Source organism: Aulonocara sp. 'chitande type north' Nkhata Bay, linkage group LG14 (assembly GCF_057382095.1).
Source record: "Aulonocara sp. 'chitande type north' Nkhata Bay isolate Kocher_YH1m ecotype deep benthic linkage group LG14, A_spYH_male_GT1.1, whole genome shotgun sequence".
Lineage (NCBI taxonomy): Eukaryota > Metazoa > Chordata > Actinopteri > Cichliformes > Cichlidae > Aulonocara > Aulonocara sp. 'chitande type north' Nkhata Bay.
The window spans coordinates 24,258,289-24,285,806 of record NC_141357.1 but is presented as its reverse complement, the minus strand read 5'-3'; the positions used below and the strand labels follow the sequence as shown (position 1 = coordinate 24,285,806).

Below are 27,518 nucleotides of genomic sequence, written 5' to 3'. Positions count from 1 at the left end.
TATTCAAATCCCTAATTTGGTCATGATATGACAATTACTTCATTTGTGTTATGTTTATATTTTGAATTCTGTGGATGTATAATTTGCTTTCTGTTTTCAAGGGTAGTGATGTAGCGAGGTCAAACATTTGTTCAGATCCAGATGCCATTGTTGTGAATACAGCCTTAAAATATGCATCTACCATGGCAAACGTGTGCAAAATGTTCTCTTTTAAATTTTTATTCCCTTTAAACGAGAAACTGACTTTATTCTCTTTGTAGAAGCTAAATGTCAATACAACATGTAATCAGATAAAGAAAACCCCAGTTTGGGGCCTCATTCACAATCTTCTCATTACGTGATAAAGTACTGGAACTGTGGATTCTAACAGAGTTTAGTCTCCAAAAGAAAAGCAGCCTTGTTTGATAGAGTGATGAGAACAGGCATATTGATCGTATCTGTTACCCCAACTCATGCAGGCTTTAAGAATTTAGACCTTGTGGTGTAGTCTACCACACTGTAGCGTCAATAAGGGTAACTAAAGACATAACACAAGCCCATAAGAAATGCGTTAGCGCTGGCTAATCACTTGTGGCCATATCGTTCACATTATCTTATATGAAGACAGAGCTCGTGGTTTTCAATCGAGACCAGATGCGCTTTTACGCACTCCGTCTCCAGCCCTCACACTCGGCGCGCTTTTTACGCACACTGGATATTTGACTCCTCGGTCCTCGGCACCATGTCAAACGTCAGATACGCAAATTATTCTAAAGGAAGAGGTTGTGTGCCATTCATTTCGGGCTCTTGAGTGGGAGGCCGGTTGTTTTCTCGTCGTGGAGAAGGGATGACCAACTCGTTAATGGTTTCAGTGGGATTTCCATAGCTTTTCTTTTTCTTCTTCCTCCTCCATTCCGCTTCAGTAGAACTTCGACCAAAGGGGATTTATAACTTCGGGATTTACTTGAAAACCGCGGATATCTCTTTCCGGGATAAATCAAACAATGATGCCTCTTTCTTTTCTCTGCGTGTTCTGCATGTGGATAAGTTTAGTCTGTCCATCGCTGGGAACGGGCTTTGTTTATCACTTCCCGGGCATCACTTTGCAGCGGCAGCGCATCAAATCGGAACAGAGTGGCGTCACGGGACCGCCGGGTACTGGATCCCGAACCCAACTCAGGTGCGCACACACTGGAGGGGTTGTAACGATTTAACGAAATTTATTGTGAAAACAAAACGGATCTAGTGCTAGATCATTGCTCTCTCTCGCTCTATTTCTCTCTCTCGGTATTAATCACGATAACATCTCTTTTATTCCGTCTTTTAGGAACTGGTGTCAGTACACTGTTTTCAAAACAGTGTCTTGTCAGGTGCACAATGGGACTGAAACCACAGTGCAGAGAGTGTTTCAGAACTGCCGGTGGCCCGGACCCTGCTCCAAAGTCATCAGGTATACTTTTGACTCCAGTCAAGTCAGATTCTTCACTGGTCTGTGATGCAGATGCAACTTTGCTTTTTACAATAAATCATGAACGTGGGAGGTGCTGCCTGGTGGCTGGGGCAGATTTAGTGAATAAGTGGCTTCAGGCAAATTTAGGCATGGAGCATCTTTGGTGAAACACTTTCATCCCTAATCTGGCTGAGAATGTCTGCCAGAAGAGGATCTTCAAATAAAGTGATACTGTTAATGCAAAACAGCAGAAATAATTGTCTGAAAGTTAAAGTTCTGCACACATATTATGTATGTATGACTGAAGCACCACCCGCACAGTGAAATGAAGAGTTTCCACTGAAAAAGGCACTGAACCTCTCTGAGAGGTACGAGGTTGCAAAGGGAATTATGCGTAATTGTATTCCTAATTCAAAGCTTGCAAGGCTCTTTGGTTCTTTATAATTCCCCCCCACCACCACCACCACCACCTCCATTGGGGTTGGGGTTATACCAGAAAGCAAAATACTTCATGTTGTATGTGTGTTTGTGCATCACGTGTCCATAAAGTCAGAGAGTGTCTGTTCCAGCTACAGGACTGTGATCAGACCGTCATTCAGGACTACCTACAAGCAAGTCACTGCACTGGAGTGGAGATGCTGTCCAGGATTTGTGGGAGAAGAGTGTCGTGAAGGTGAGTTTCTTCCTTTCTTTCTTTTGCATGATGCAGCCTTGCTTAGACTTGGACTCGAGGAGCTGTAGGATTTTATCTGAGACTAATTTTCCCAGGGACTGAAACAAAGGCCATGTGTTATGCCTGGACCCATCTGCATCTTTTTAGCAGAACCATGCAGCTTTACCCACATCAGTTTCTCTTTTATATGTTTGCTGGTGTAGTCGGGTAGGTCGCTAATCCCGTGTGCCATATTGTGCGGCAGTCTTGATACAATTGTAGAGTTGCTTTGAATTAAGACTGAAAGCCTGTGTTGGGTTGCTTTGGGGAACTGGGACAGCAGGAAATCAACGGTTGAAAGAGATCCTGTACACTCTGGTTTTGTACTTTTTTCCTTTTTTAAAAACATTTTTACAGCCATGCATTCAAGACGCTTCAGTGCCTGGAAGGAGGATTAGAATCACATTCTCTCTCCTTGTGTGTCTTTTCTGTCTCACTACCATACACACACACACACACACACACACACACACACACACACACACACACACACACACACACACACACACACTGATGTTACTCTTTTAACTGTAGTCAGCAGCAGAGGCAGCTGTCTCCCTGAATATCCTCAGAGCTAATAAAGTCAGAAGAATGAATGAAAAAAGGTCAGAGGAAGGTCCAGCAGGGCAGCTTGTAAAGTGGGTGTCTCGATTATGGGCAGCGCTGCTCCAGAATGCCACAGACCGCAGACTCCAGGCCCAGTAAAGACCAAAATCTTCAACCAGAGGCAAGTCACTGCAGTCAGCCTAAAGAAACAGTGAATGAAAGGAGGTCTGGTGCATTTGACATGAAGTGTTTCAAAGAAAGTCTGAAGCTGCACTGGCTGAGACACAACTGTTTTAAAATGCACACTCATTTGAACAGATTTTGAATGAAATTATTAAGTACATCCACCAGCTTGGTAAATATTATGGGGAGCTGGCACAGCCTGTCAAAATTAGTCCAAGATTAACAATTACCTCAAAGAGCATGTCGCTTATTGGTCATAATTACCCCCACCTTGTTCCATTTTGCAGGATTATTCATTGTTGCCCTTGGATGGGCAAGATTTCCACAAAAACACATTTTCGTACAAGTGGAATAAACACAGAAATGATTAGAAATCCTCTGGAAAAAGGCTTTAAGATTAGCTGTATCCACCGAGTCTGCGATGCCAGAGATTCTGGTTCACTTGAGACCAAAATGGTTGCAGGAGTGTGAAGAAGTAATCGGACTGTTTATTTAACGTTTGCTGAAATGTATTTGCACTTTCTAATGGCTACGGAGCAGCGAGAAAATCACCTCCATATGGTGAGACAGAGGGCCAGGTTGGACTCGGCGAGGAGACCTGAAAGGCAGGGGCTGATGTCACTGACAGTCTGTTTCACACTGAGGAGTGGAGGGAGAGCTGGCGGGGGTCGGTGTGTGGGAGTCAGGGTGCTGAAAGAGAAGAGAAGAGAAGAGAAGAGAAGAGAAGAGAAGAGAAGAGAAGAGAAGAGAAGAGAAGAGTATCTTTCCCATAATCCAGCTGCCCAGACAGCAGCGGACCAGAGAGGCCACTCTGCGAGAAAGTGGCCCCACTGAGATTAAGGAGCATGACACTCCTCCTTAAGGTCCTTGTAACATACGTGACCATGTTAGGATCAGGCTACACCTCTGAAACAAAGACTTCTCCTCATATAGTTTTACACCCGCCTTACCTCAGAAAGCATAGCTGCGAGGAGCAGTGGAAAGGTCAGGAAGCACGGCTGTTAGCAGTGACAGGAAAATCACATTTATGCTTTTTCTTGCAGCATTTCTGGGACGTACATGAAATAGCTGCTATTATCTGTAACAAACAAATAGTTTTGGAAAGCTAATTAATCAATCTAGCTTTTTTATGGCTCTTGGCGTCATGAATTTGGTACGACCACCTTTATTTTTCAACACAGACTGAACTCGTTTAGATAAGCTTTCTTATCATTTCTGCAAGCAGTCTTCGGGAATAGTTCTCCAGGCTTCTTAGAGGACGTTCAGAGCTCTCTGTTAGATGGTGACTGCCTGTTGTTCTGTTCTGCACTCCTTCAATAATGCTGAGGTGTGGGTACTGAGGAGACCAATCTGTGACTGATGGTGCTTGTTTGCTTGTTTTTCTATCCAGGGATGATTTTACTCCACCGGCAATGTGTTTGGGATCATTGTCACGCAGCAGAAAAATGAAACCATAGCCAATTAGAAGCTTTCCAGATGGTGTTTCATGGTGGACCAAAATCTGATCTGGATCCATTCTGATTAACTGACATCACTGGCTGATGACAGAGCGTCCACCATACTTTACAGATGTCTGTAGACATTCACCGCTGTATGTCACTCCTGCCCACCTCCGTACATCCTAACAACTTCAAGCGAAAGTTACCTGTTGCTACTGATTTTCAGTCCATTTCTTGCGTAGTGTTTCATCCCTCAGCCTCTTCCCTCTGTTTCCTTTAATATGAATGGCTTCTTGACAGCCACTATTCTACTGCAGTCATTCCTGATGAGGCTTCACTGAACAGCAGATGGGTCATCTCTCAAGTCTTGTGTCAGATCTTCACCGGATTTTGTTTTCCTATTTCTCAAGAACATAACTTTCAGATAGTGTTCATCTGCTGTACATATTTTTAGTTTTTCAGACCTGACGCTTCTTCTTTCATCCTTCTTTTTATCCTCCTCCTTCCCACTGTTTCTTTAAGGACACGCTGCACACCATGCTGAGACATGCCAAGTTTTCAATCAATAGTTCTTTTAAAATCACCGTATTGGTGAAAAAATACTATTTTGTTTCTGTCAAACTGTGTTATCTTTGGCATTTTTCGTGGATTCAACTAAAGAAATGGGAACAAATGATGTTTTTGCTGCCAGTAACAAAGAGCCTAAAGATTTAAAATTGGTTCTTGGTGAAGTACAAGGACTGAAAATGAGGAAAAAGTAATCAATGTCTACAGTCTGAAGAACTAATGCTCAAGACCGCTTTAAAAGATGACAAGAAAGTCTAGCTCTTTGTAAGAAAACTATAAAGAAATGAGGGTAACTTGAGACACTTGCATACTGCTGTTGACCTCTTTGGTTGCGCTCGAGTGTTTGAGACACAGACGAAATTTACTGTCTCTCCAATCAGTGTGTCAAATGTCACAACTTGTTCTCCAGCCAGCAAATAAGACATAAATAAGATGCTGGAGTAAGTGTAGGAATGCCATCTCTGCTTTCCAGTTGCTGTTCTTGTAATGTAATTTACACAACAGTTTTGAGTTGCTGAATGTCTGACAGCAAGTCGCGCGTCATGTTCGAGAACTCCTGACGTGAGAAGTAGTTATGTTGCATAAGTTATGACGCGTTTTGTTTTTGCATTTTGTTGATGTTGTTTTGGGGCTCATATAAGCAAGATGTAACAAGAATTAGAGGATCAGGTATGCAGATTCACTAGATAGGTTAGCTATTTACACTGCTTCCAGGCTTTATGTTACCCTAGGTTAACCATCTTCGTGTCACAGATGTAAGATATGGTATCAGTGGTCTCATGTTACTGTTGGCAAGGAAGCAAAAAAAGCACATTTTCCAAAATATCACCATGCTCGTTTAACTGCAGACCATTTTGGCTGATGATAGGAGTCCGAGCACTCATCTTTGAGTCTGTAAGTCACTTGGGCGACACTGAACATGAAGCCCCGTGTATCAGAAAACTGCCTTTGGGGCACAGAGCCAGCTGTTTTATTGAGAGGAAAGAGGACAGCTTTAACCAATGAAGATGACATCAACTCTGGTTTTGGTTTGATGGAGTTCTGGCTCGACTTCAGAGGCACCCGAGGCCCTCAGAGATGTACAGACAGAGGACCTAGAGAAGGCGAGAGTCAAATTAAGGCAGACGAAGATGTAAAGATGCTTGTTTCTCTAGTTGTTTCCTTTTTCGATATCCTGAATCATTTTCCGCATTAAATTAATACCTTACTGTCTTTAATCATCACTCTTTATCAAATAATCTCAGAGTCATTAATGAAGATGACTTGGAGCTGCTGTGAGTGGAGCTGTTTTATGCTTGATCACATTCTATTTAAGGCGATATCATTCATTCGCCGACAACAGAACAAATAGAAGCTTTGGAGTTACATGCTCAGTTGATAGACAGAATAATAAGCAGTTTGACAATTTACTGCTTATTAAATCAACATTTTAAGCAAAATAAATGCAGAGCACCACAGACTTTCACCCCTTGATTGGAAATTTGCTGATTTTCTTTCTCTCGTGTGAAACTAAACTGAGCGTTTTTGTATTTTGGACCCTAAGCTTGATTATATCACCAAGATCTTTAACATCATTTTACCTCTAAACACTTTGTTTTTGTATATATCTCTCTGTGACAACCTTTTAAGACTGAAAACAATCCTGAAGCTTGCAGCCAAACTCTAGGGCCAAGCTGGTGTCAGAGTCTGGATTTTTGTGCGTTTGCTAATGGAAAATGGGTGTTTTCTCGCCGCGCTGACACCCTGACCCGTCAATATTTTTGACAGCCTGGTTTGTGCTGGCTGTGTACCGTGCATCTCAAGATTTAAACGCTGCTTTTCAGCAGAGTTATGCTAACACATGACGGCATGGAACACATTTAGGAGAAATGTGTTCGTAATTTCCTTGCCCCCTCCCCTCCACTCTGTCACAGCGGCACCCTGGCACCTATCTGCACACATGATCATATTTACTGCAAGGATTTGGGGTTTCCTCTATGTATGGGGAACATAATCCTAAAGGAATTAGAGACAGGCCCTGTGCTGATGAGAGCGGTGACCTTTGATCCTGTGAAAAAGCTCAGGAAAAGGGGGAAAAAAAGGGGGGGGGTGTTCACTTTTTTTGAAGCAAAGTTAACGATGAATTTCATTAACGTGGTGAAAAGGTGTCTGACAGCTCCGGATGTCAAATGTGTTAACTTGTTAACGCTGCAGCCATAAAGTTGCTAAAGTCACTGTTTCCCCTCTGCAGCTAGATGAGGAGGAAGTGTGTTAAAATGCTTTTTTGGAGGGATTATCTTGAACACCAGCAATATTAAATATCATTCAGAAATAGCGTCAGATTTTTTCCATTTTATCATCCGCTGTCATCGCCGTGCAGGCCTTTGCTCCTTTGCCCTCTCTTTTTCTTGCCACCGCTGGGCTCTTTATCTTCTTATTCCTTACCGCTTTCCACTTATCTGACTTCCTATGTCCTTTAGATCTCCTGCTTTCCTCTCCTTGGAGTAAAGCGATAAAACAGAACCGTGTCCCACATGTGCTGCCCTAGACTGCAGCCTCTGCAGAGTGAGGACTTGACTGATGTCTCTGTTACATTTCAGGTTGCACTGAAATATAGGTCAGAGGGTGCCCTTCGACTTGCAGGGAGCTATGGGATAGCGTCGCTGTTCCTGCTCCTGGTCTGATCTGCCTGATGGATGATGCTCTGTTCATGCTCCTTCTGCAGTTTTTCATTCATGTCCTCTTCTTATCAGCGGCTCTTCCTGCCTTTCAGTGATATCTTAACATATGTCCCTCTATCTGTCTGCAGCTCCACACATCTGTTTATTGAGAGCTGTGCAGGTAAAGTTCCCAAGGTCCTAAAAAGGCTCCTTGAAACGTTTCCACAGTCATGGTTTCCATATCTGAGATTTGGTGTAAACTGCAGATTTGTTTTACGGTTTTGTTGGAAGCAAACACATTTGCTCACTGGATCAGGTTACGCTCAGAACGAAGGGGCTTGTATGACATGCTGCTCATCAGAAATTAAGAGCTTCTGGTAAAAAGAGAAAGAGAGCGAGGGGATCCAATACTGCTTAACAAGTGAGGTCTACCCTCGACTTTAAAAGATGTTGTAACACACAGATTCTAGGTGTGTCATCAAGGGAGAATTGAAGGGGAAAGGGACATGACTTAAAAAAGTTAAAGAGGGAAAATCAGTCCAGTGTCCAACTTGCAAAAGGGACAGAGGCCAACGCCAGCACTGCTACAGGTCGTCTGCCCTCTCTAAAGGCCGACCACTTCCACAGGTGTCAGAGGTTCTCCTCTTAAACCCAGAAACTCTGTATGGCGCAGACCGAGAATCACTCCAGCCTGAGCAAGCCAGCTTTGCCTTATCAGGCTCTGACCTCCACTGAGACACAGCAAAGTCTGACTCAAGTGTTGCAGTGTGCAGTGGAAGCACAGTCAAACACACCTGCCTTCAATTAACCCAGCCCAAACACAGCCATTGGCTCACAGCAATTGTGAAACACACAAACACAAACATATAGACACACACACCCAAAACCACTTGCAAATCAGTGCCAACTGCCCAATGTGGTGGAGAGTTAGCGCGCAGATGATACTCTTCTGTTACACCGTCTCTGTGGTTTCACCTGAGCAGTAATAGAAACAGTTCAGCTCAGACCCACTGATGAATGTAAATGAATGAAAAGACTGAGATCAGTTGAACTGAATGGTGCACGAGTACAAAGCGATTCAGTCTGCAGCTACTCCAACACACAGTCTCTCTGTAAAGATAATAAAAAAACATTACAGCAAAAACTCTAAAATATGCGACATAAAACCATGAAAACATAAATACATGGTGCAAATGATTCATAAAATGGCTCAGGTAACGGTTGCAGAGCAAAGCTTGCAATGAGGTAGTTATAATTATAGTTAAAACAGGTCTATGGGGGCCTCTTGATGGACTGATTAAGTGCGTTTGTAGCTCTTGTAGTAAAACTGCCTCTGAGCCTCGAGGTCCGTGCATGAAAGGCTCTGTAGCTTTACCAGATGGGAGCAGTTCAAATAGACTCTGGCATGAGTGTGCAGGGTCCTTAAGATGCTGGTGGCTTTCCTGAGGCGGTGTGTGTAAACAAATAGAAGTTCAGACTTTAACTTTCTCCTTTTGAGAAGAAAAGAAGTCCACTCCACCCAGAAAGGTGATGGGGAGGTAGTTTCTGAAGGCATCCGACCACCCAACGAGCACAGCCAGCTCTCTGTTTGTTTACCGCACTCACCATTCGACTGGACTGTGTGAGGATGTAAGCATTCACAAGGCAGACAGAAAGTGCAGCTGAGGCTGATAAGCTGCCATTTTTTTTGTAGGCTTTTGTTTTATTAACCCAATTATTGAACATAATGATGGCAGTAAATGAAAAGTCTTTACAAAGGTGTTACCAGTTGATCCTTAGAGGGACATAAATGTCTCTGTGAAATATCACAGAGAGACGTTTCAGACCAAACAGGAATGAACTCCCCGAGAAAGTCATTAGAATACATCCTTCTGCTGTGACCGTGAACATTTGCACCAGATTTCATGAAGAGTCCGTCCAACAATGGACATCGTTTCTGTCAAGCACGTCCGTCTTTACTGCGATGGACTAACAACCTGTCCAGGTTGTAAATAAGTAGATTAATTGTTTTTGTCTTTATTTTATAGTTCCATCCATCTTACAGTGCTTCTGCTATAACCTGTCACCTCTTTCTCTGTTTCCACCCTTTCCTCCTGTTCATTAGCTCTTAAAGAAGCAACATTTGAACCTCAGAAATGTCCGTCTCGTTTCAACCGATCACTCTGCGATCATTTCTCTGAGCAGCGTCATCTCATAGGACGACGATGGCTTTGTCTCTGTGCACCAGTGCACGGCTCATCCGTCTCCAACATCTCAGCGGCGGCGCAGCAGTGTGTGCTGCGTTGGCTGACGAGCCGGGCGATGCGGCACGATGATGGGATGGCGGCGGATGCGTCCTGACAGCGCGAGGGAAATCACTGAAAAAAATGGGTTGTTTTCTCAGATTTGAAGAGATTCATTTTGATGCGTATGCCTGCTGAGTAGTAGCATTTCGAGAGGGAGAATGTCAGATAAATACCAGCTCATCATTGTGGTTTTAAGGTCCATTATTTCGCCATCACAACATCTCCTTCTACGTGCAATAACGGCACCGTGGACCAGACGCCAAGTATCTGTACTCTCATAGTTTTTATGGTTTATAGAAATGGTGTGTGGCCTGTCAGCTGGCATCACAACGAAAAATGCTAAATGGTCCCACTGTGGACTGCGAGGCATCTAGATTTTCCAAAAACAGCCCCATTCACCGTCCACCAGCCACCGCCGTCAAAGTGGGTGTGTGATTTAGTGAGTGAGAGCTTGCGGCTGGGCGAGTGTGTGTCTGTGTGTGTGTGGGTGTGTGTGTTCTGTGCCAGCTGTTCTTCATGCCAGCAATTGCTGACCACTTGCTGGCTGGGTCCGACACACAACAGGCCTCTGGGACGCAGCCAGAGGCTGTCTGTGGTCTGCACAAACGCACACATACACAAACACACAGCCTGCGTGCACAGTTGTCTGTTTTTCTTGGTGATGAGAGTCTTAAGATGCTCCAGGAAGATGTTTCGGCGTATCCCCACTCTGCACTCCCCACACATGCAGACAGAACTAACATTTAGTGGCGGTGAAAATGACCGTCCCCAGCTGTGTGCGTCATGGTTTGTTTTGTGGTTGAGGTTGTCTCTGTAGGTGTTTGTCCAAAAGAAAAAAGAGAACCTGCAAGAAGGAGATTTGTCTTTGATCTATATCCATGTCTAATGTAGGAAATGTAGCTGTCTCAACACATGCTATGTCCGCAGTTTGACTTCCATGATTGCCAAAATATCCTGCGCTGTCTTGCACCGCAGATCAAACAATGGGGATGATTCATTAAACCAGTTGTAGGTTTCTTGTTTTCATTCTTTATCTCCCGAGAGTATATGAACCTATTTACACTCAGATCTCGTCCTGGGGCGGGAAGGTTTGATGCTGCGAAGTCAGCCTCCTCGTCTCTCACTTCTCAGTGCCAGACTTAACAGCTGATCTTATCGCATAAGACCAACGACAGGTTTGCTTCCACAACATGTTATTTATGTTTATGCAATTCACTTTCATGGTGTATTTTTGTGTGACTTTAAGGTAATTAGGTAATGTATGTTGCTAAAAAATGTGCTCTTTTAATTCCATCGTGAATTCCCAATAATATCTGATAGGATGTAGCATCTGAATCCATGGAAAAACTGCTTAGACTCAAACTCCCTCTTGTCTTTGGTGCAGGAAAGTTCCCTGTTTTCTCAGTTTGTTTTTTCTCCTCACAAAAGACAACATGATCCCGAATCTTTCCCACGAGCGAGCGCGGTCCAAGAAAAATAACCTCGGCTTGTGTTGCCATAGTGTAATTATGGATCCAAACAGACTCTATAGCTGCGGTCCCCGCTCTAAACATCAGCTCGATCACAGCGGAAGTTTGGTTTTCTGAAACCAACGTAATTAAATTCCAACTCTAGAAACAGAAATCCCGCCCACCACCTTTCGGGAACAGCAAGAAAAAAAAATTTCTTCTTCTGGTTTACATTTATGGTAAATTGACTTAGTTCTGGTGTTTCCTGTGGTGAGTGTTTATAACATAATGAGATGTGGCTGGTTTATTTCTGGTCCTAGATGGAGGCGAGATAAAGACTGGACATGTTAGCTCATTAGCAGTGAAGAATGGAGCTTTTAAGGCCATACTGGGCGAGGCAGAGACACTCATTCCTGCAGCAGCTGACAGGACACAAGTGTCATGCAATTAGTTCACAGAGGCCTGATATAATGTTGAGCAAATCTACCCTCACTGGCCACTTTATTAGACACCATGCTAGCCCCATGATGGGCCCTCTTTTACCTTCAGAAGTTGATCAAGTCTTCGTGCCATAGATTCTACCAAGGTGCTGGAAACAGTCCTGAGAGATTTTCGTCCACACTGACATGATCGCATCACAGATGCTGTATATTTGTTGCCTGCAAATCCATGATGACATTCTCTGGTTCCACCGCATCCCAAAGTTGCTCTATTGGACTGTGACCATAAAAAGTCTGCAACCTCAAGCAACTATGGATGAGAACACCACAGGTTACAAGAGGGTAAATAAATCCCAAGATTTCTCAGCTTCAAGGTGAACGACTGATGGAACGACCTATGAGAGTGCAGGACATCAGTGACTGACATGTGACCTGGTAGCTGTAAGCGATTTGCTGACGTGCATCGTTATGAAACGGACTCCTGGTCGCTTTCCACATTCCAAGGTCCAGTTGCCTAGGCAACACATATTTACAACAGGTCATGTGTCAATCAATGATATCCTGCACTCTCATTGGTAGTCGTTTTCTCACCTGGAAGGTGAGAAAAGTCCAGCTCAGGTCTAGCTCACTTCACCTGTAGTTGCTTGAAGCTGCTGAATACCAGTAATTTCAACTTGCTGGTGACTAAAGTGTCCATGAGAGCGCAGGATGTTAGCAATCAGGCAGCTGTGGCTCAGTAGGTCGAGCGCTTTAGCTCTTCATAGTTCAATACCTAGCTAGCTTCTGTAGTCTACATGTCATATGTTTGGGATGTAGGTGTGTGAATGTTTGGTTAAAAGCCTTTAGACATAGAATAAAGTAGTGTGAATGGACGGGGGTTGTAGTAAAAACATGCACCGAGTGCTTAAATAAAGTAGGAAAGCATTATACGAGTACCAGACCATTTTACCATATATATGTGACAGGGTAGTAAGGGTTACCTAGGCAACTGGAGCCTGGAATGTGCTTAGTGACCAAATGTCAGCTTCAAGGCGACCTGTGTGGGTGCATGTTAAGCTTTTCGTGTCATGCAGACCTCCTGGTCTCATTGAACACATGCTTCAAAGCCTCCTGATGCACGCTGGGATGACAGATTTTGCCAATCAGACTAAGACTAATACCAAAGACTGTTTAATTTCAGTTTATTTTACTCAGTTTTGTATGCACACAAATGCTTAAGTTTTCATCTTTTTCAGCACTCTTGTTTTTATTATTTTATTCACGTGGCCTCTCTGAATAGTCATCGCCAATTTTTGTTTATTATTTCAAATCTGGGCCCTTACAACCATTTTACCTACAACAGTGTAACACGAGGGTTCGTCACGTGGTTCTAAATGTCTCTAAACGATTATAAACAGCAAGATGGAGACAGATAACTTTACTCTCAGCACACTTCAGCCCCATGTGTCCTCACTAACCAATCAGAAGCCAGGAAATCTCAGGTAAATTCAGGAAAACCAACTTGGCAGATTTGACACGCAGTTATGTGCAATGACAATAAAGTTGAATTCTATTCTATTCTATTCTATTACTGCTTTGAAAGTGCCTGCGTAAACATTCAGATATGTAGACATGTAAATATCACATATAAATGAAAATGTGCACAAAAATAACTCTGTAACCCTCTTTGTATATCAAACGACTTCTATGCTTTACAGAGGTTTTATATCTCTTGGTGTTCATTTTGCTTGCCTCTCATTTGTGGTTGTTACACCTGCCTATTGCACTCAATTTGCATTAATTATAGCTCTTTTTGTAAGTTTCTAACTCACTTTGTGTCACCTGCTGCTCTTTCTAGACATTCTGAGTCTCTTTTCCATTATCTTGCATGTCTTTGTGGTTGTTTGTTGGATTTACTAGCGCTTCTGTTTGAAGTGTTAACTATCCCTTTGAACAGAGGATCGGCAGCAGGTGTTTACTGACCCTTTGTGCACAATAGGTTCATTCAGAAATCCTTCTTTTTGCTTCTAGGTGACATGAAACTGTCGGCTTTGCTGTGGCACTAAAGGAAACCTCAATTTTTTTGTGCATGTTTCTGTGCCAATCCATGGTATAGCTTTTGAGAGACTAAAATGTGAACGCTCTGACCCATTTCCAGACAGAGATGAGCTCTAGTTTGGCTGAAAACTAAATGTTGACACATCATCACTGATTAGCTCCTGGAATGCATCACAGACTGATGTACTGTCTAATAGAGGAAGAGTGTCAGAGGGTGGAGACTTCCTCTGGGCTGATGATGAGTAACTATGGGGGGAGATGAAGGCATATCATCTCATCAGTCCTTATATTGTGGAGCCCATGATTGCCCACAGTCTCACTGTTGTGTTCTTCTTTCATGTCCTTAGAGTCTCTGAAGAAACCTCAGTGCTTTGAGTCACAACAAACAGCTCATGTGGGGTCAGCGGTTGAGCAGCTTTCAGTATTTTGGTTGATACATTTTGAGGAATGCGTTTTGGGTTTAACTGTTGATTGTTGTTTCCGTCTGTGGCTACACTCCAGGGTAAAACTCAAGATGTTGAAATGAAGCATTAAGAAACCTCACCCACACTGTTTGACACGGCGCAGGACTGGGCGTACGCAACTGTGGACTCACAGATGATCTTTAGGCGCTCGCCGTGTCCTATTTTAGTAAAGCGCAAACCTCAGCGGCTGCCATTAGCACTCCGCGTGCTGCGGGCAGACCAGAGCTCGTTTGGGTCATTTTTGTTGTTGCATTGGCTATTTTATGAGCACCAGTTGCTCCTCGTTATAGGTATCCCTGCTATGACCACAATGTGGGTGGGTCCCATCTGCAGGACTGACAGCTGACATTCCACACTTCCTATGAGCCGTGGGCTCAAGGAAGGCTTGGATTTAAAACAAATGCAGGGCTTTTCTTTGAAACTATGTTGTTCTGGGTTTTTTTGCATCAAAGCTAACGTAGTGTATCCAAAATTGCTGCACATCCAGAAAATGTATAAGTAAGCCTATCTGTGGTTTAGTGGTGGCTAAAATGGTGCAACCTGTGTGTGAGAAAGAGGACCAAAATAGACTGAAGGTAACCAAAGCCAAAACCAGTAAAGCAAATACACATAGATATTTTGCAGGTTAAGACGGCAAAAAGAAAATAACCTAAGATGCCAGAAAAACTTACCAAACTGACTTTTATTGACAAGTATTATTATCTTGTCATTCAATGGCACATAAAAATGTCTTTTTGTTGTTCCTGCTTGGACACTTAGTTCCAGGGTATCGTTTTGTACCTCTGCCTACTAGAGATCCAACAGGCTTTTTGAGCCTCAAACCACAGCTTTGGCATTTTAATAATTTCTGTCCAATTTAAGACATTACGCAAAACCCTCTCAAAAATCTTTCAATTACTATCCGCCAAATCTGTAACCATCACGGGGGACGTCTTATATTGTAAACCATGAACTCAAATGGGTATTTGTGCTGGTGGCTCAGGTAGTAAGAAGGTCTTTTTATCATAAGGTCGCCAGTTCAACTATAATTCGTTACATATCGGTATAAAAACCAAAGTTACAAAAGAAAATAATCTGCAATACATTACCAGTTAAAAGTCACTATACTGAATCAGGAAGTAGTAGTTAATCTGTGCTTAAGTTATTAATCTACGTTACTGATCTGGCAGATTTCTATGAAACAAACCTCTCAGAGATTTGTGTCTCCAACTGGTCTTAAACTGGGAATGTTACAAATGTTACGTGAATGTGTAAACCACTAGACTGTGGAGCCACACTTTGTTACTAAATCATTGTTTTGGGATAAGTCATCAACAGCCCAGTGAGAGGAAACCTAAACCACAAACACAGCCGTGACTCTTTCCCCCATAAAGACTGACATGTTAATATAAATAATAAAGGTGTTTAGTTTCTGGGTTTTTCAAAGGGTACCTGCATAGGCAGTGACCACCCTCGCTAAGTTCTGATGCACATGCTCAGAAAACAGCTTCACAGGTTACTCCTAGTAGGCTTTCAACTGGTTAATATCTAGCTTGGAGATTTCACTCCAAATTTATAAATTCCAGACTTCATTGATTTATTTTAGAATAAATGTTAAGATACTGTCCGTCCATCCATCCATCCATCCATCCATCCATCCATCCATCCAGTTGTCTTCGTATCCAATTCAGCACCAGGGTCGTGAGGGTGGCCACCTGTCACAGGACGAGTGGTATGATACACCAGGTTTTAAGTCTGTTTCATTACTCCACCTGTTTCAAAAATAACCCCAGCGCAAGATTTGAGTATAAAATACAATCTAACTCAATTTTTAAGAAAATGCTGCAACAGATTTACAGAAAACATGTGAAAAAAGTGATGATTTTTGCCCTGCTCCACTTCTACAATGAGTCCGGAGTCTTTATTCTTCAGCACCAAACAGCAGACAGAGTCAGTTAGAGACCATAGATGCTGAACACCGTGGACCGTTCAGCAGCTAAAGAGCTGGAGCTTTCTGTTAAGAGGTGGTGGAGACCAAAATCAGAGCTAAACAGAGAGTGAACAGTAAACTTCAATTCAACAAGCCGACACAAATACGACAAATGAAGGATGTTTCTCTGTTTCTGTGGTAGAACATTTTCACCACATGATTTAAAAGCTAAACACTTTGTCCACATGATGAATTGTCGTTTCTCTCCAGCGCCTCCAAGTGGCCAAACAAGCTCACTGCGAGTTAATACACATGCAGTGTCGTGAGTGTTTAGAGCAGAAGAAATGTGTACTCTAAAATAAACCGAGTGGGTGACACTGCCTCAGCCTCTGAAAAACACTGGAGCTCAGTGGCAGGGTGAATCTGATTTATTTGGCACTAGATGTTGATTTTGGCTGCAGGCTTTGTGTGTTTAGCTTTTCGTGGGATAAGAAAACATAAATTAAAGCCAATATGTTTGCATGCGCTGCTTTAAATGGTTTGGGTATCTGGAGGAAGATGTGAGTGTGGGCAGACAGATAGAAGCACGCAGAGCTGCGATGCAAGCGAGAATTTCATGAGAAGTCCTGACAATATTTATTCCCTGAGCAAGTGACATGATTTAAGGAGGAATTCATAATAAATTCTCGGGTCTGGTTTGATGAGCATTGTTCTTGTGTATCTTGGCCTGACCTGCTCTGTGTGAGATGCTACCGATGGTGCCAGGATGAAAAAAAGAAACAGGAATGAAACAGACAAGGCGGAGAGGAGAGAATAAGGAAAGACAGATGGCGAAGAAGCAGCGTGTGTGTCTGCTGTAATGTGGAAATATGTCTTTCTTTCTTACAGAGTGCATGAACTGCACCAGCTTCAATCAAATGAACAGCAGAATAAATGCGATAGAAAAAAAGGTAAAGAAAATCCGTCAGATCCATCCATCCTGACAGCAAAACGCTGTAAGTGTTTGCAGTGGATGCTTAACAGATGTGTCAAACATCTGCCTCTCTGTTTCCAGATCACACTCTTAGAAGAGGGATGCTCAGCTCTGCCCACAGCCAGTAGTTTACCGGGGGGCTCAACGGACAATGAGGTGGACACATCCCGCCCCACTCAACCACCAGGTGAAAACACATTCAAGTGCACTATTTTTGTCATATTTCAAGGGAAAACTGTCTTCCTAAACCTCTTGGTTTTTGGATCGTTGAATTGATGAACCAATCAGTGTGAAGATACTACTCTGGGCTTTATAGGAAATACTGTTAGTCATTCTTCTGGTATTTTTACCTCCCAAACATTAGTCAGGGAATCAAGTGAATGTAAAACCGATTAATCAATTATGAAAATAATCAAAAAGTGGAAAATTTGTCTCGGAGCAATCAGTGTTTTTTTTGTTTTTTTTTTTTTTCTCTCTATCATGTGTTGTGCATGTGTTCTGGTGTGATCTGATCTGGCGTGTATACCATGGAGAGGAGTAAACACGCAGCGTGGTGTGATAAAATTTATACTTTCTGGCCAGCAACCATCTGGCTGCAGACAGAAAAGGAATTAGATGGAAGATGGAACGAATTATGGTGCTCAAGGTTTTTGATAAGGGTTTTTTTTGTCCATTGTTCTTTGTGGAGTTAGATGATCACTTAATTCTGCTTTTCACTCATAACCGTCTCTTTCTCTCTCTCTATTTAGGAGCATCAGGAAACAGAGGGCCTCCAGGGCCAATGGGACCTCCAGGGCCTCCAGGTTCTACAGGACTTCCGGGTCTACCAGGGTCTCCAGGCAGTTCTGGACCTGTTGGTAAAAAAGCAAAAACATTTAGCAGTCAGTCTGATCATTTAAACATGGTTTGGGAAATTATTGCTATTGAGCTGTTTTATTAAAAATTTAACTCGTTCTTGTTTAAAGCTGAGCTCGCTTATTTTTCCTTGATGCTCAGGACCAAAGGGAGAAAGAGGTTTTCCTGGAGAGATCGGTCGACCCGGCCCCCCTGGCCCACCAGGTCCTCCGGGTCCTTCAGAACCGAGTCCGTTTCCTGTCAGAAACCGGGGCGACGTTTTTCACGTGGACCATCAAGGTAGGCGATTCCAAGTCAAATGTGCTATTTCACAGTAACTTAGAGCTAAATTCTCCCAGATGGGCTCAAATGAGAGCATGATAGTAGAGCTTACCCATATGGATGAATTATGACCCGAGAACTATTGTAAAACCATTCGAGCATTAAGTTTTTGGACGGTCTGAATTGGTGCCATTACCTCAAGTCCATTTCTGCAGTTCATCCTGCACCGGGTCATGTGCTTCATGCTCACATATCTCATGTTCTTGTCAAGCAGAACATGAACCCTGGTCACACCGGTTTCTCTACGTGGAAAATAGTTTAAAGGGGAAACAGGTGGAAGCACAGAGGCCGTTTTTAGAAAAAGACCCAAACTTGCAACGGAGAGAGTATTGTTTCTCTTCCCCAGCAGGGCTGGCATAGATTTATTTTAATTGTTTCCGTGTGTGTTTGCTGCTGCAGAGCCACTGTTTACTGCAACCTCGTTTAACACAGTTGGAAAGCGTTCATCTAAATCACAAGATTAAGCTTGGGAGTTTTAAAAAGACTCTTGATTATAAAATACACCGACTCATTTTTCATTCTTTGTTTCCAGTTTAGTACAAAGTCATGCATTTGTACATTCGCTGCACAGATCGACACATGCAAGGGTGAAGCTTTGGTATTGGATGTTAACATGAAAGCATTGCTTTTTTTTATCATTTGCAACATTTAAGTGATCATATCTTTTAACAAATAGGCAATAGAAGCGCAATACATATATGAAAACATTACTTCTCTGCTGTTGAACACTTCACTTTGACCACAGGGAGGCAGTAGGAATCCATGGTATAATCATTACCTCACGAGGACTGCTGGCTCTGATTAGGCTTTTGGCTTTGTCTGCCTTTCTGAGCCCGGGACTGTGTCTGCGGGTCTGGAACTATGTAGATTTGGGTCTGTGGGACCATGTAAGCTGAGGGGGGCCAACTGGCTGTAAATCAGACCTAATTTGTTAGCTGTCAGCACAACAGTCTGTGTTTTGGGGGAACTGGCCACGGCCCCGAGCCAAAAGCTGGGCTGGCTTTGAACAAGGGAGGAGATAGTCTGCCACTCATGTGGAGTTTCTTAGGGAGGCAGCCAGGCTCAAGGAGACTGTAGCATTAGAAAATTAGTTCCAGAGGGAAATCTGCTCCATCTAGAGCCTTACAGTGGACTGCAGCCATAATGTAACAGTGCTGTCTCAACACGGGGGAAGACTGACGCTGAACATATGTTGAAGTGGTGAGGAAGTGTGGCGTGGTTTCAAACAAAATGTACTTTAAAATATCCAACATGTCGAGAACAAGACATGACTTCCACCTCGTGCTTGCTTTCTATGAAGACAGATCATGTCCAGGCATTTATTACTCCGTTAAATGGGACCTCTTTGAGATCAACCAGCTGTTCATGTCCATCAATGGCTCACAGGATGTATTCCAGCTGCTGACTGCTGGGGAAACTCTACCGTCTGGCTGGAGACCCCCTGATGTTTTAACTCTTGTGTAGGTTTGAATTAAACATCCTATCACACGACATATAGGCTTTTTGATTCTCCAGCAGGGTAGCGGTACATGTATTCAACAACTGGACGATATACTGTAAATACAAATATATTTTTTAAGACGTGTTTGAAATGCTCAGAACACAGCAAATAAAACCTGGAGGCAGATCTGGTATCTTTAGGCTCTTTCTAAATCTGCAGGTACTTTTGTAAGTATATGGACAGTGACTCAATTTTTGTAGTTTTTCCCTCCTTATAGCATCACAGTAGATTTTAAATCAAAGAGTCGAGATGTGATTGAACTAAAATAATTGTAATTTATAAAGATTATTTGAAAAATAGAAATCCTTCGCAGTCAATGAGTACCTCAAGTCTGGAACCCATGGACGTCACCAAATGCTGTTTGCACTGCAGGACTTTAGTGCAAACACCTTAAGTTGCTGCTTGTTTGTTGGACTATCTGCCTTCAGGTTTGTCTTCAGTAACTGAAAAGCATGGCCTGTCAGGTTAAGAATAGTTGACTTGGCCTTTGCATTTACACTTTTTATGTCTAAATAAAAGTGTAATAAACTTGTAACTGTGAGGGTGTATCTGTTTTTATAATAAATTTGCTCCAGTGTCCAAATTGCAGGGACACGCTTTATAGTTGCCACTGAATGAAGCCTACTTCACACCAACATTGCTGTCTTTGTAGCTCTAATAACCACAAAACTTCTGGCAAGCACCAGCACTGCAGTCATGGAAACTTTGGCAATTTTTCAGAGTAACTGACTGGTCAGTGTGTTGCAGCCGGTGAGTCACTTCAGTAGATTATTCACAGCGTTGATTAATGACGGTATTTATACAAAAACAGTTAAATTTTAAGTAAACGGGAAATGGGCCACAATCTAGAGGAAAATTTAAAGGACTTTATTAACATTTCTACTTTGCTGACGGTGTAAATATTTGCATGGCTGCATATTAGTAGATGATTTATTATAAAAACAAAAAAAACACTCCAAATGATAAGCTGCGGTGAACTCACCTCTTGTTGTTTCGGATGCTCAGTAGATCAGATGTTCACGTTTTCTAATCTGTTTTGTTTTCCCTTGCAGAAGAGAACCCCATCCATGCCGTTCTCCAGGAACCTCAGGTCATAGCTGGTCCTCCCGGTCCAGTCGGCCCCTCAGGTATGAATAAAAGCTGTTTTTTGCCCTCAGTCCTTCAGTGCAAACACATATCACCCAGGCACAACTATAGCAGGCCTGGGTGAGCAGGCGACGCATCATTGCTGTAGCGTCATGGGTTTGAGTCCGCCCCGGGCTGTTTTCTGAATGTCATTTCCCTCAATTTCCTGTCTGGCCTAATGAAGACCAAAAAAACTGAATGTTATCCAAACCTTCATTGTTTACATTCTCAGCACATTCTCAGAAAAAGCTCAGCACAGATTAGTACAACTAAAGCAAATCTTTCTTTTTTTGTTTTTGATGGTGTTGCACCTAAAATATGAAATGTTTTCTTACATTAACCTTTGACTGGATCCCATCACTGGATCCGAGCGTGGATAGAATCAGTGGTGGAAACTGACTGAGTCCATTTACTCCTGTGTTTTACTGAAGTAAGATTTACATGTACTTGTAAAGCTTCTTTTGGCCGTTCCTTAATTCACAAAGCGGGCAGCTCCACATGTTTGATTCTGCAGATTTTTACACCGGAAGCTCTTTTTGTGACTCAACCCACAAAGGATTTGTGTCTCCTCCTGGTATCAAATCAGGGATCTTTCAATTGTCACCGTTTAAACCGTTAAACTTGTTATGAATTATCAGTGCATGAGACAATAATACATATCTATACATATTTTGAGTGTACTTTCTAATATTAAACAAGTAAATATAAAATGCAGTTTTTCTATGAGGATTTCATTCTTTTCATTCAGTTTTCCCTATGTGAAAAAATTGCCTACTAAACCTATGATGTTCTTTTTATGAAATGCTGTGTTAGTTTTATGCCAGAAAAAAACAAAAAGCTAGCTTTTGTCTCATCAGTACACACAATATTTTCTCAGGGATGATCAAGATGTTTTTTGGCAAATTTGAGATGGTGATTTTTTTTAAGTATTGTAACTTGGAACTCTCCCATAAATGCCATTTTTGTCCAATCACTTTCTTATCATATGAACTCTGACCTGAACTGATGCAAGTGATGCCTGCAGATGTTTAGATCTTGCTCTGGGGTCTTTTGTGACCTCTTGGATGAGTCGCCGATGGGCTGTTGGAGTAATTTTGGTAGGTCGACCACTCCTTGGAAGCTTCACCACTATTTTCTCCATTTGTGGATGAATGTGAATGGTTCTCATTGTGGTTGACTAGATTCCCAAAACCTTAGACGTGGCTTCGGGACTCTTTCCAGACTGATAGACGTCAATGACTCAGCAGTTCTTGAGGTTTAATGGGCGTGGCATAACGTGCTAGTGTCTGAGGTTTTTTTATCCTTCTTCACTTTGTCAGACAGGTTCTGTTTAAGTGATTTCTTAATTTAACAGGTCTGGGAGCAATCACTTCTGGGTGTGGCTAGTAAAGTTGATCTCAGCTTTCCAAAAATGTGGTTAATCACAGTCAATTTATGATTTAACAAGGCAGGGTAGTAACTTTTTCCCATAGGGCCAGGTGTGTTCGGATATTTTTTCCCACTTTAATAAATGAAATCATAATTTAAAAACCATCATGTTTTATTTATTCAGAGTATCACTGGCCAATATTAAACCTGCATCACAAAAAAAAAGCCCTAAAAAAATCAGGAAGCGTGCAAATACTTTTTGACAACACTGTATTTGTAATGTTAGGTTATAGAATGATTCAAACTGAGCATTTTTACATTGTAGAGGTAAATACTTCTAAATACTTCTTCAGCTGCAGAGACAAAAAGTAATTGTTGTAACACTTCATAATGAAAACAATCCCGTAATAGCTCTGGAGTATAAGCAAGACATACTGCAGTTTTAAAACACTGATACAAAATGTCTAAGTGCGACTTGTACTCGGGGGTAAAAAGGAGAAAAAGAAAAGATGGTTAATTATGCATCTATTTTAAACTCTGGTGAATCCCTCTCACAGGACAATATAATCCTAATATTGACTGCGTTAAGTTTTTACACTCTGAGCCCAGATTAAATATTTGCCATTCATCAGTTTAGCTCAACGTGAATGCATTTGTGAACAACTCTGCAGGTGCACCAGGAGAGAGAGGACGTGCAGGGATACCAGGTCTGCCGGGACAAAATGTGAGTGTCTATCACTGAGACTGCTGCACGAAGTAAACAGTTATGTATGACTGGCATCGCTAATCCGTGTCCTTCTCTTTGTCTGACACGAGGGCAAGGAGGGCCTCCCAGGCAAGCCCGGCAGTCCCGGCCCTAAAGGAGATCCAGGGGAGCGGGTGAGGCTGCTTTAAAAAAAATCATCCTCATTATTGGATTATCGGGCTGGCTGAGCATATTTGTTGCTGATGAGCTATCAAAATGCTTTTTGTTCTACGTTTTGTAAGTGGCCTTCGCTGTCATGCAATCTTAAACACATTAAAGGTGAACGAGCTTTTCTTCAAAGACTCACTCCAAGCCGTGACTAATCCTCTTCTCTCTCTCTCTCTCTCGCTCTCTCTCTCATCCAAGGCCAGGCCTCACTAATCAGGGCAGCCATGTCAGGTCCCCTCTGCAGTCAGCTCTCTACTGGGCCTCTGCCTTTAAACCTGATCCCCTTCCTTTACTAGCTTGATTTAAGACTGGATATCGGGTGAAGAGGCAGATTAGTGAGGGGATAAAAATGCAGGAATCTTACGTGTTTTTTTTTTCTCTCTCTCTCTCTTCATTTCCTTTGCCAGGGACCCCCGGGTGCCACAGGCGAGCAGGGCCTACCTGTAAGTAGAAAATTATTCTGCTGCATAAAATACACACACACTCACACATAGATAACAACATTATTTCACTCTCTGCTCACAGGGAGCACCCGGACCAAAAGGAGAGCCAGGAGAAGGCTTGAACGAGGTAAGAGGCGAGAGGGTGTTTTTTTTTTCTCCTCCTGACCTCATTTGAAAAACTATCCTAAATAAACATGCCGGTGCTGTTCAGGGCGAAGCCGTGCAGCAGCTCAGGGAGGCCCTGAAGATCCTGGCTGAGAGGGTCCTGATCCTGGAGCACATGATTGGCATTCATGGTGAGGAGAAAAACTGCCAGACGGGAGAATTATTACATTAAAGGAACAAGTTGACATTTTTTGGAAAAAACACTTATTCATTTTCAGGCGGGGAGTAAGATGAAAAGACTGATACCGCTCCCAGGTCTGCCCCTTAAGTTTAAAGCTGCACTCACCTGCACTCACAACTAGCTGAATATAGAGAAAAGACTGGAACCGAGACCCTAGAGTGTTAGAGAGGAAATCCCCACCAATCAGATGATCCCCTATAAGCAAGCAATTGGCGATAGTGGGAAGGAAAAACTCTTTTAAAAGGAAGGAACCCCAGAACCAGCCTCAGGGGGAAACATGACCAGTTAGGATGAAGGCAAAGAGGAAGTACGGGTAAACAACCGGGAGAGAGGTCAAAACATCCTGAAAAATTACACATTCACTTACACAATTTTAGGTACAAACATTAAGAGGTATGCACTGGACTTTCTCTTGATACTAACCAGTTTTCAAGCAACCTGGATTGTCCTCCAGGTCCAGATAGTGTAAGCCATTTGCAATCCCTGGTTGCTAAATAATTAGCTTTAAAAAGTGCTTTAGTTTTCCTCTGTGGCTGGTCACGCACTCCCCCACCTTTCTTAGAGCTCATCACACTCTAATGTATGCTTATTGTTTTCCAATTCACTTATATTTTTATGTTAGTTAGTGTAATAAAACCTCCATTTTCTCCATTCTGGTGTCCAATTTGTATCACAGCCTACATGAGAACGGTGTCAGTCTTCTCTTCTAATTGCTCCAGAGAGCAGTTTAGATGAGGGATCCTAAAATATCAAATGATTCCTGTTAAGCAGTGTTTATAGATGAGCATTTTCTCGCTGATAGCTGTTTTTTAATCTTTATTGTTTTACACAGAAACCTCTGAGGGATCTGGATTTGGCAGCGTTTCAGACCCGCTGTCTTTCACTGCCCTCAAAACCAAACGCCTTCAGCCTGTTCAAACTCCAGCACTGCGCGAGAGACAAAGACGAGTTGCCCTTTAAGAGGATCGTCTAATTTGGATGCTTTTGTTAGTAGTTGTGGAGGATGTTGCAAACTTTTGCATAACTGGATATCTGATTTATCAGATTCCTCATACCTTTTTTTTGTTAATGTATTTTTGTTATAATGGCCTTCTTTGACACACACAAAAAGTACTGTTGTAAAAATTAAGTTCTATACAGACATGAGATGTTGAGCATTTCTTCCATATAAAAGGCTCCCCCCAGCCTTTTTCACCCTGTTGCTGCGTGATCATAGTCTGCATAACCTCGGCAGAAGCACTTACATGTTGTTATACAATGAAATATCATCTCATAAAATGTTATGAGCCTTTTGGCATCTTTCTTTCCTCAGATAAAAGACTGCCTAGTAAAGGCATCAATTCCCTTGGCTGAGGTTGCAAAGCAGCTCAGAGCTGGACTGAAAATATACTATTAAGTGTCAAACATGTTCTTGGAATAACCTCGAGGTTCATCTTCTGTGCCTGTCCAACATATTTCTTACCCTCCTTTCTCTCTGTCTCTCTGCTGCTCTGCCTTGTTAATACTGAGGTAAGACATGACAAGCTGCCAAGAATATCTGCTTAAAATAAGGCTAGGTGAAATGAGTAACATCTGGAGGGGTCACATCTGGAAAGCTAAAGGAAGGGGATGCTGGAACCGGTGAATTTTAGCCTGGAAACAACAACCACCGCCTGGCCCCAGTGCTCCTTCATGCAAATGCTGTCAGGGGACTCTACTTGTCAGGGTTACATTGACTTCTTCATAAACTGCCTCTGAGATTTCTTTCTAAACTGATATGATTATTGTATAACAAGTCTCCGGGAGACCCAGCTGTTGGTTTCTGAATAAAGCTCCGGCCTTGTCTGGTATTTGTTTTCTAGCTTACAAGCTCCTTATGTGAAAGGCATGTTTGGAAATATGCCGGTGCGTTTTCGTGCCAAGAACTAGAGCTATGATCAATACCACTCTCATTTCTGTAGGTAAATATTAAACAGCTTTCCTAAGGTTAAGAAAAAAATAGCACAGCTGGGGATTACGGTGCTGCTCTCACAATCTATCATCTGTTTGGTTTGCCTCAGTTTGAGATTTTACGAATTTCTGACAGCCACAATAATTTTCCATCTAGTGAAGAACTAAATGAAAAACTACAGCTCTGTGATCTGCTGACATCTTAATAAAATCCAGTATTAACACCAGTGGATTTACACTTTTTGTGGTCTACAGTTTCACTTGTTAACAGGCTGTGAAAAATGTGTAACACAACAAAAGACTCTAATTACCCTCCGATCTTCCTATATCCCTGACACGGTGAAATGTAATAACAAATATACCTTCCTCATAATGGCTTTTATAACCACAAAATGACATTTTCACACTTCTTTTTTTGTACAGACGTAACCTAATTTGTTTTGTGTTGTACAGATATAACATGCTAATGATATTTCAGGTGCTGATAGATGGATTTACTTAGTTTTTATGGGTAAGCAAAGTGTTTCTTACCGTAGCAGGCTGTGCTCACAGCCACACCTGTGTACCTGAGGTGACCATATACGTTAATCATACCACGACCTTTGTGTTGCTCACTGACTCTTGATGTCACACAAGTCCTGCTGCAGGTGCACCAGACTCACTGAGGTCTTCTTCTCAGAAAACAAACAAACAGCGATGATGTTGAGGTTTTACGCACACGCAACCATGACATTAATTTATTAGCCCTTTTAGAGACATGACGATCATGGTGACAGTGGAGGGATAAGCTACCAGTTGGTGAGTGGTACCAATCAATTGCTAACGTCCCAGTTACAGAGAGAGACCAGTCAGAGACCCCAAACTGTGCATTCTCCAACCACTTGGTAGAAGCCTCCTTGGTTTCTAGCAGACTGACACAGTTACCTGTAATTTGCAATTGCCAGCTGCTCTCTGAGCTTTAGTGAAAGTGCTGAGGCACAGCTTTTTACTACCTCTTGGCAAGTAGTCAGTACTGCTTTGCAGACAAGTCGATGTCTTCCATCCAAACTAGAGGTGGCTGCTAGCAACCGCGCAGTAATAAGCCCCACAACCAGCTTTGCCTGGAAGCAACTGGCAGCATCCATACATTTTTTTCCTGTTGATTGTTGGTTGTATCACATCCAAAATGATGGGCAACTCTCAAGAATTGTGCAGATGATGTGACGTGAGACATCTCTATGGGAGAAGAAGAAATAAAACCAGGACACAAAGAAACTGCAGAGGATTTTTCTCCAGAAAGTTTCACCTTTTCAAGCTGTTGTGCAGTTGCCCTCTTAAGCACTGCAATATCACTGAAATGGCAGTGAAGGGCAGCAGGATTTTACACTGCAGCTTGCACCAGGTTACAGAAAGCTGAGCGATGGAGGACAAGCTGAAATGACACCAAACTGTGGCTCATGGCTCACTCCGTTTGCAAAGGCGACCATAAGCAAGCTCACAGAAAAACTTCTCCTTTCATAACAACTTTACAAGGTCATAACTCTTTATTAAGCCTTAAAGTTTGCATTATTAGGAGCTTTAGCTGCTTTGAATGACAGGAGGATATTGGTCCCAACTACTTGTAGAATTGGACCTCTGAGCTGTGCTTGTGGTGTTGATCTTTTCTG

General features: G+C 42.5%; 1 protein-coding gene across 2 annotated transcripts; it reads left to right on the top strand.

Moving 5' to 3' along the window:
- Positions 1 to 744: 744 nt before the first annotated feature.
- Positions 745 to 26,270, top strand: col26a1 (collagen, type XXVI, alpha 1). 2 transcript variants are annotated; one of them, XM_086261684.1, is made up of 14 exons: positions 745 to 1,159; positions 1,307 to 1,429; positions 2,005 to 2,102; positions 16,987 to 17,048; positions 17,153 to 17,258; positions 17,821 to 17,928; positions 18,068 to 18,205; positions 20,801 to 20,875; positions 22,913 to 22,965; positions 23,058 to 23,120; positions 23,562 to 23,597; positions 23,680 to 23,724; positions 23,809 to 23,893; positions 24,776 to 26,270. In XM_086261684.1, exons 1-14 carry the CDS (start codon positions 984 to 986, stop codon positions 24,901 to 24,903), a joined length of 1,296 nt encoding a protein of 431 aa, XP_086117810.1. In that variant the 5' UTR covers positions 745 to 983; the 3' UTR covers positions 24,904 to 26,270. The 2 variants fall into 2 exon arrangements, with proteins under 2 accessions (XP_086117810.1, XP_086117809.1); XM_086261683.1 differs by having other exon boundaries at positions 1,999 to 2,102.
- The last annotated feature ends 1,248 nt before the right edge of the window (positions 26,271 to 27,518 follow it).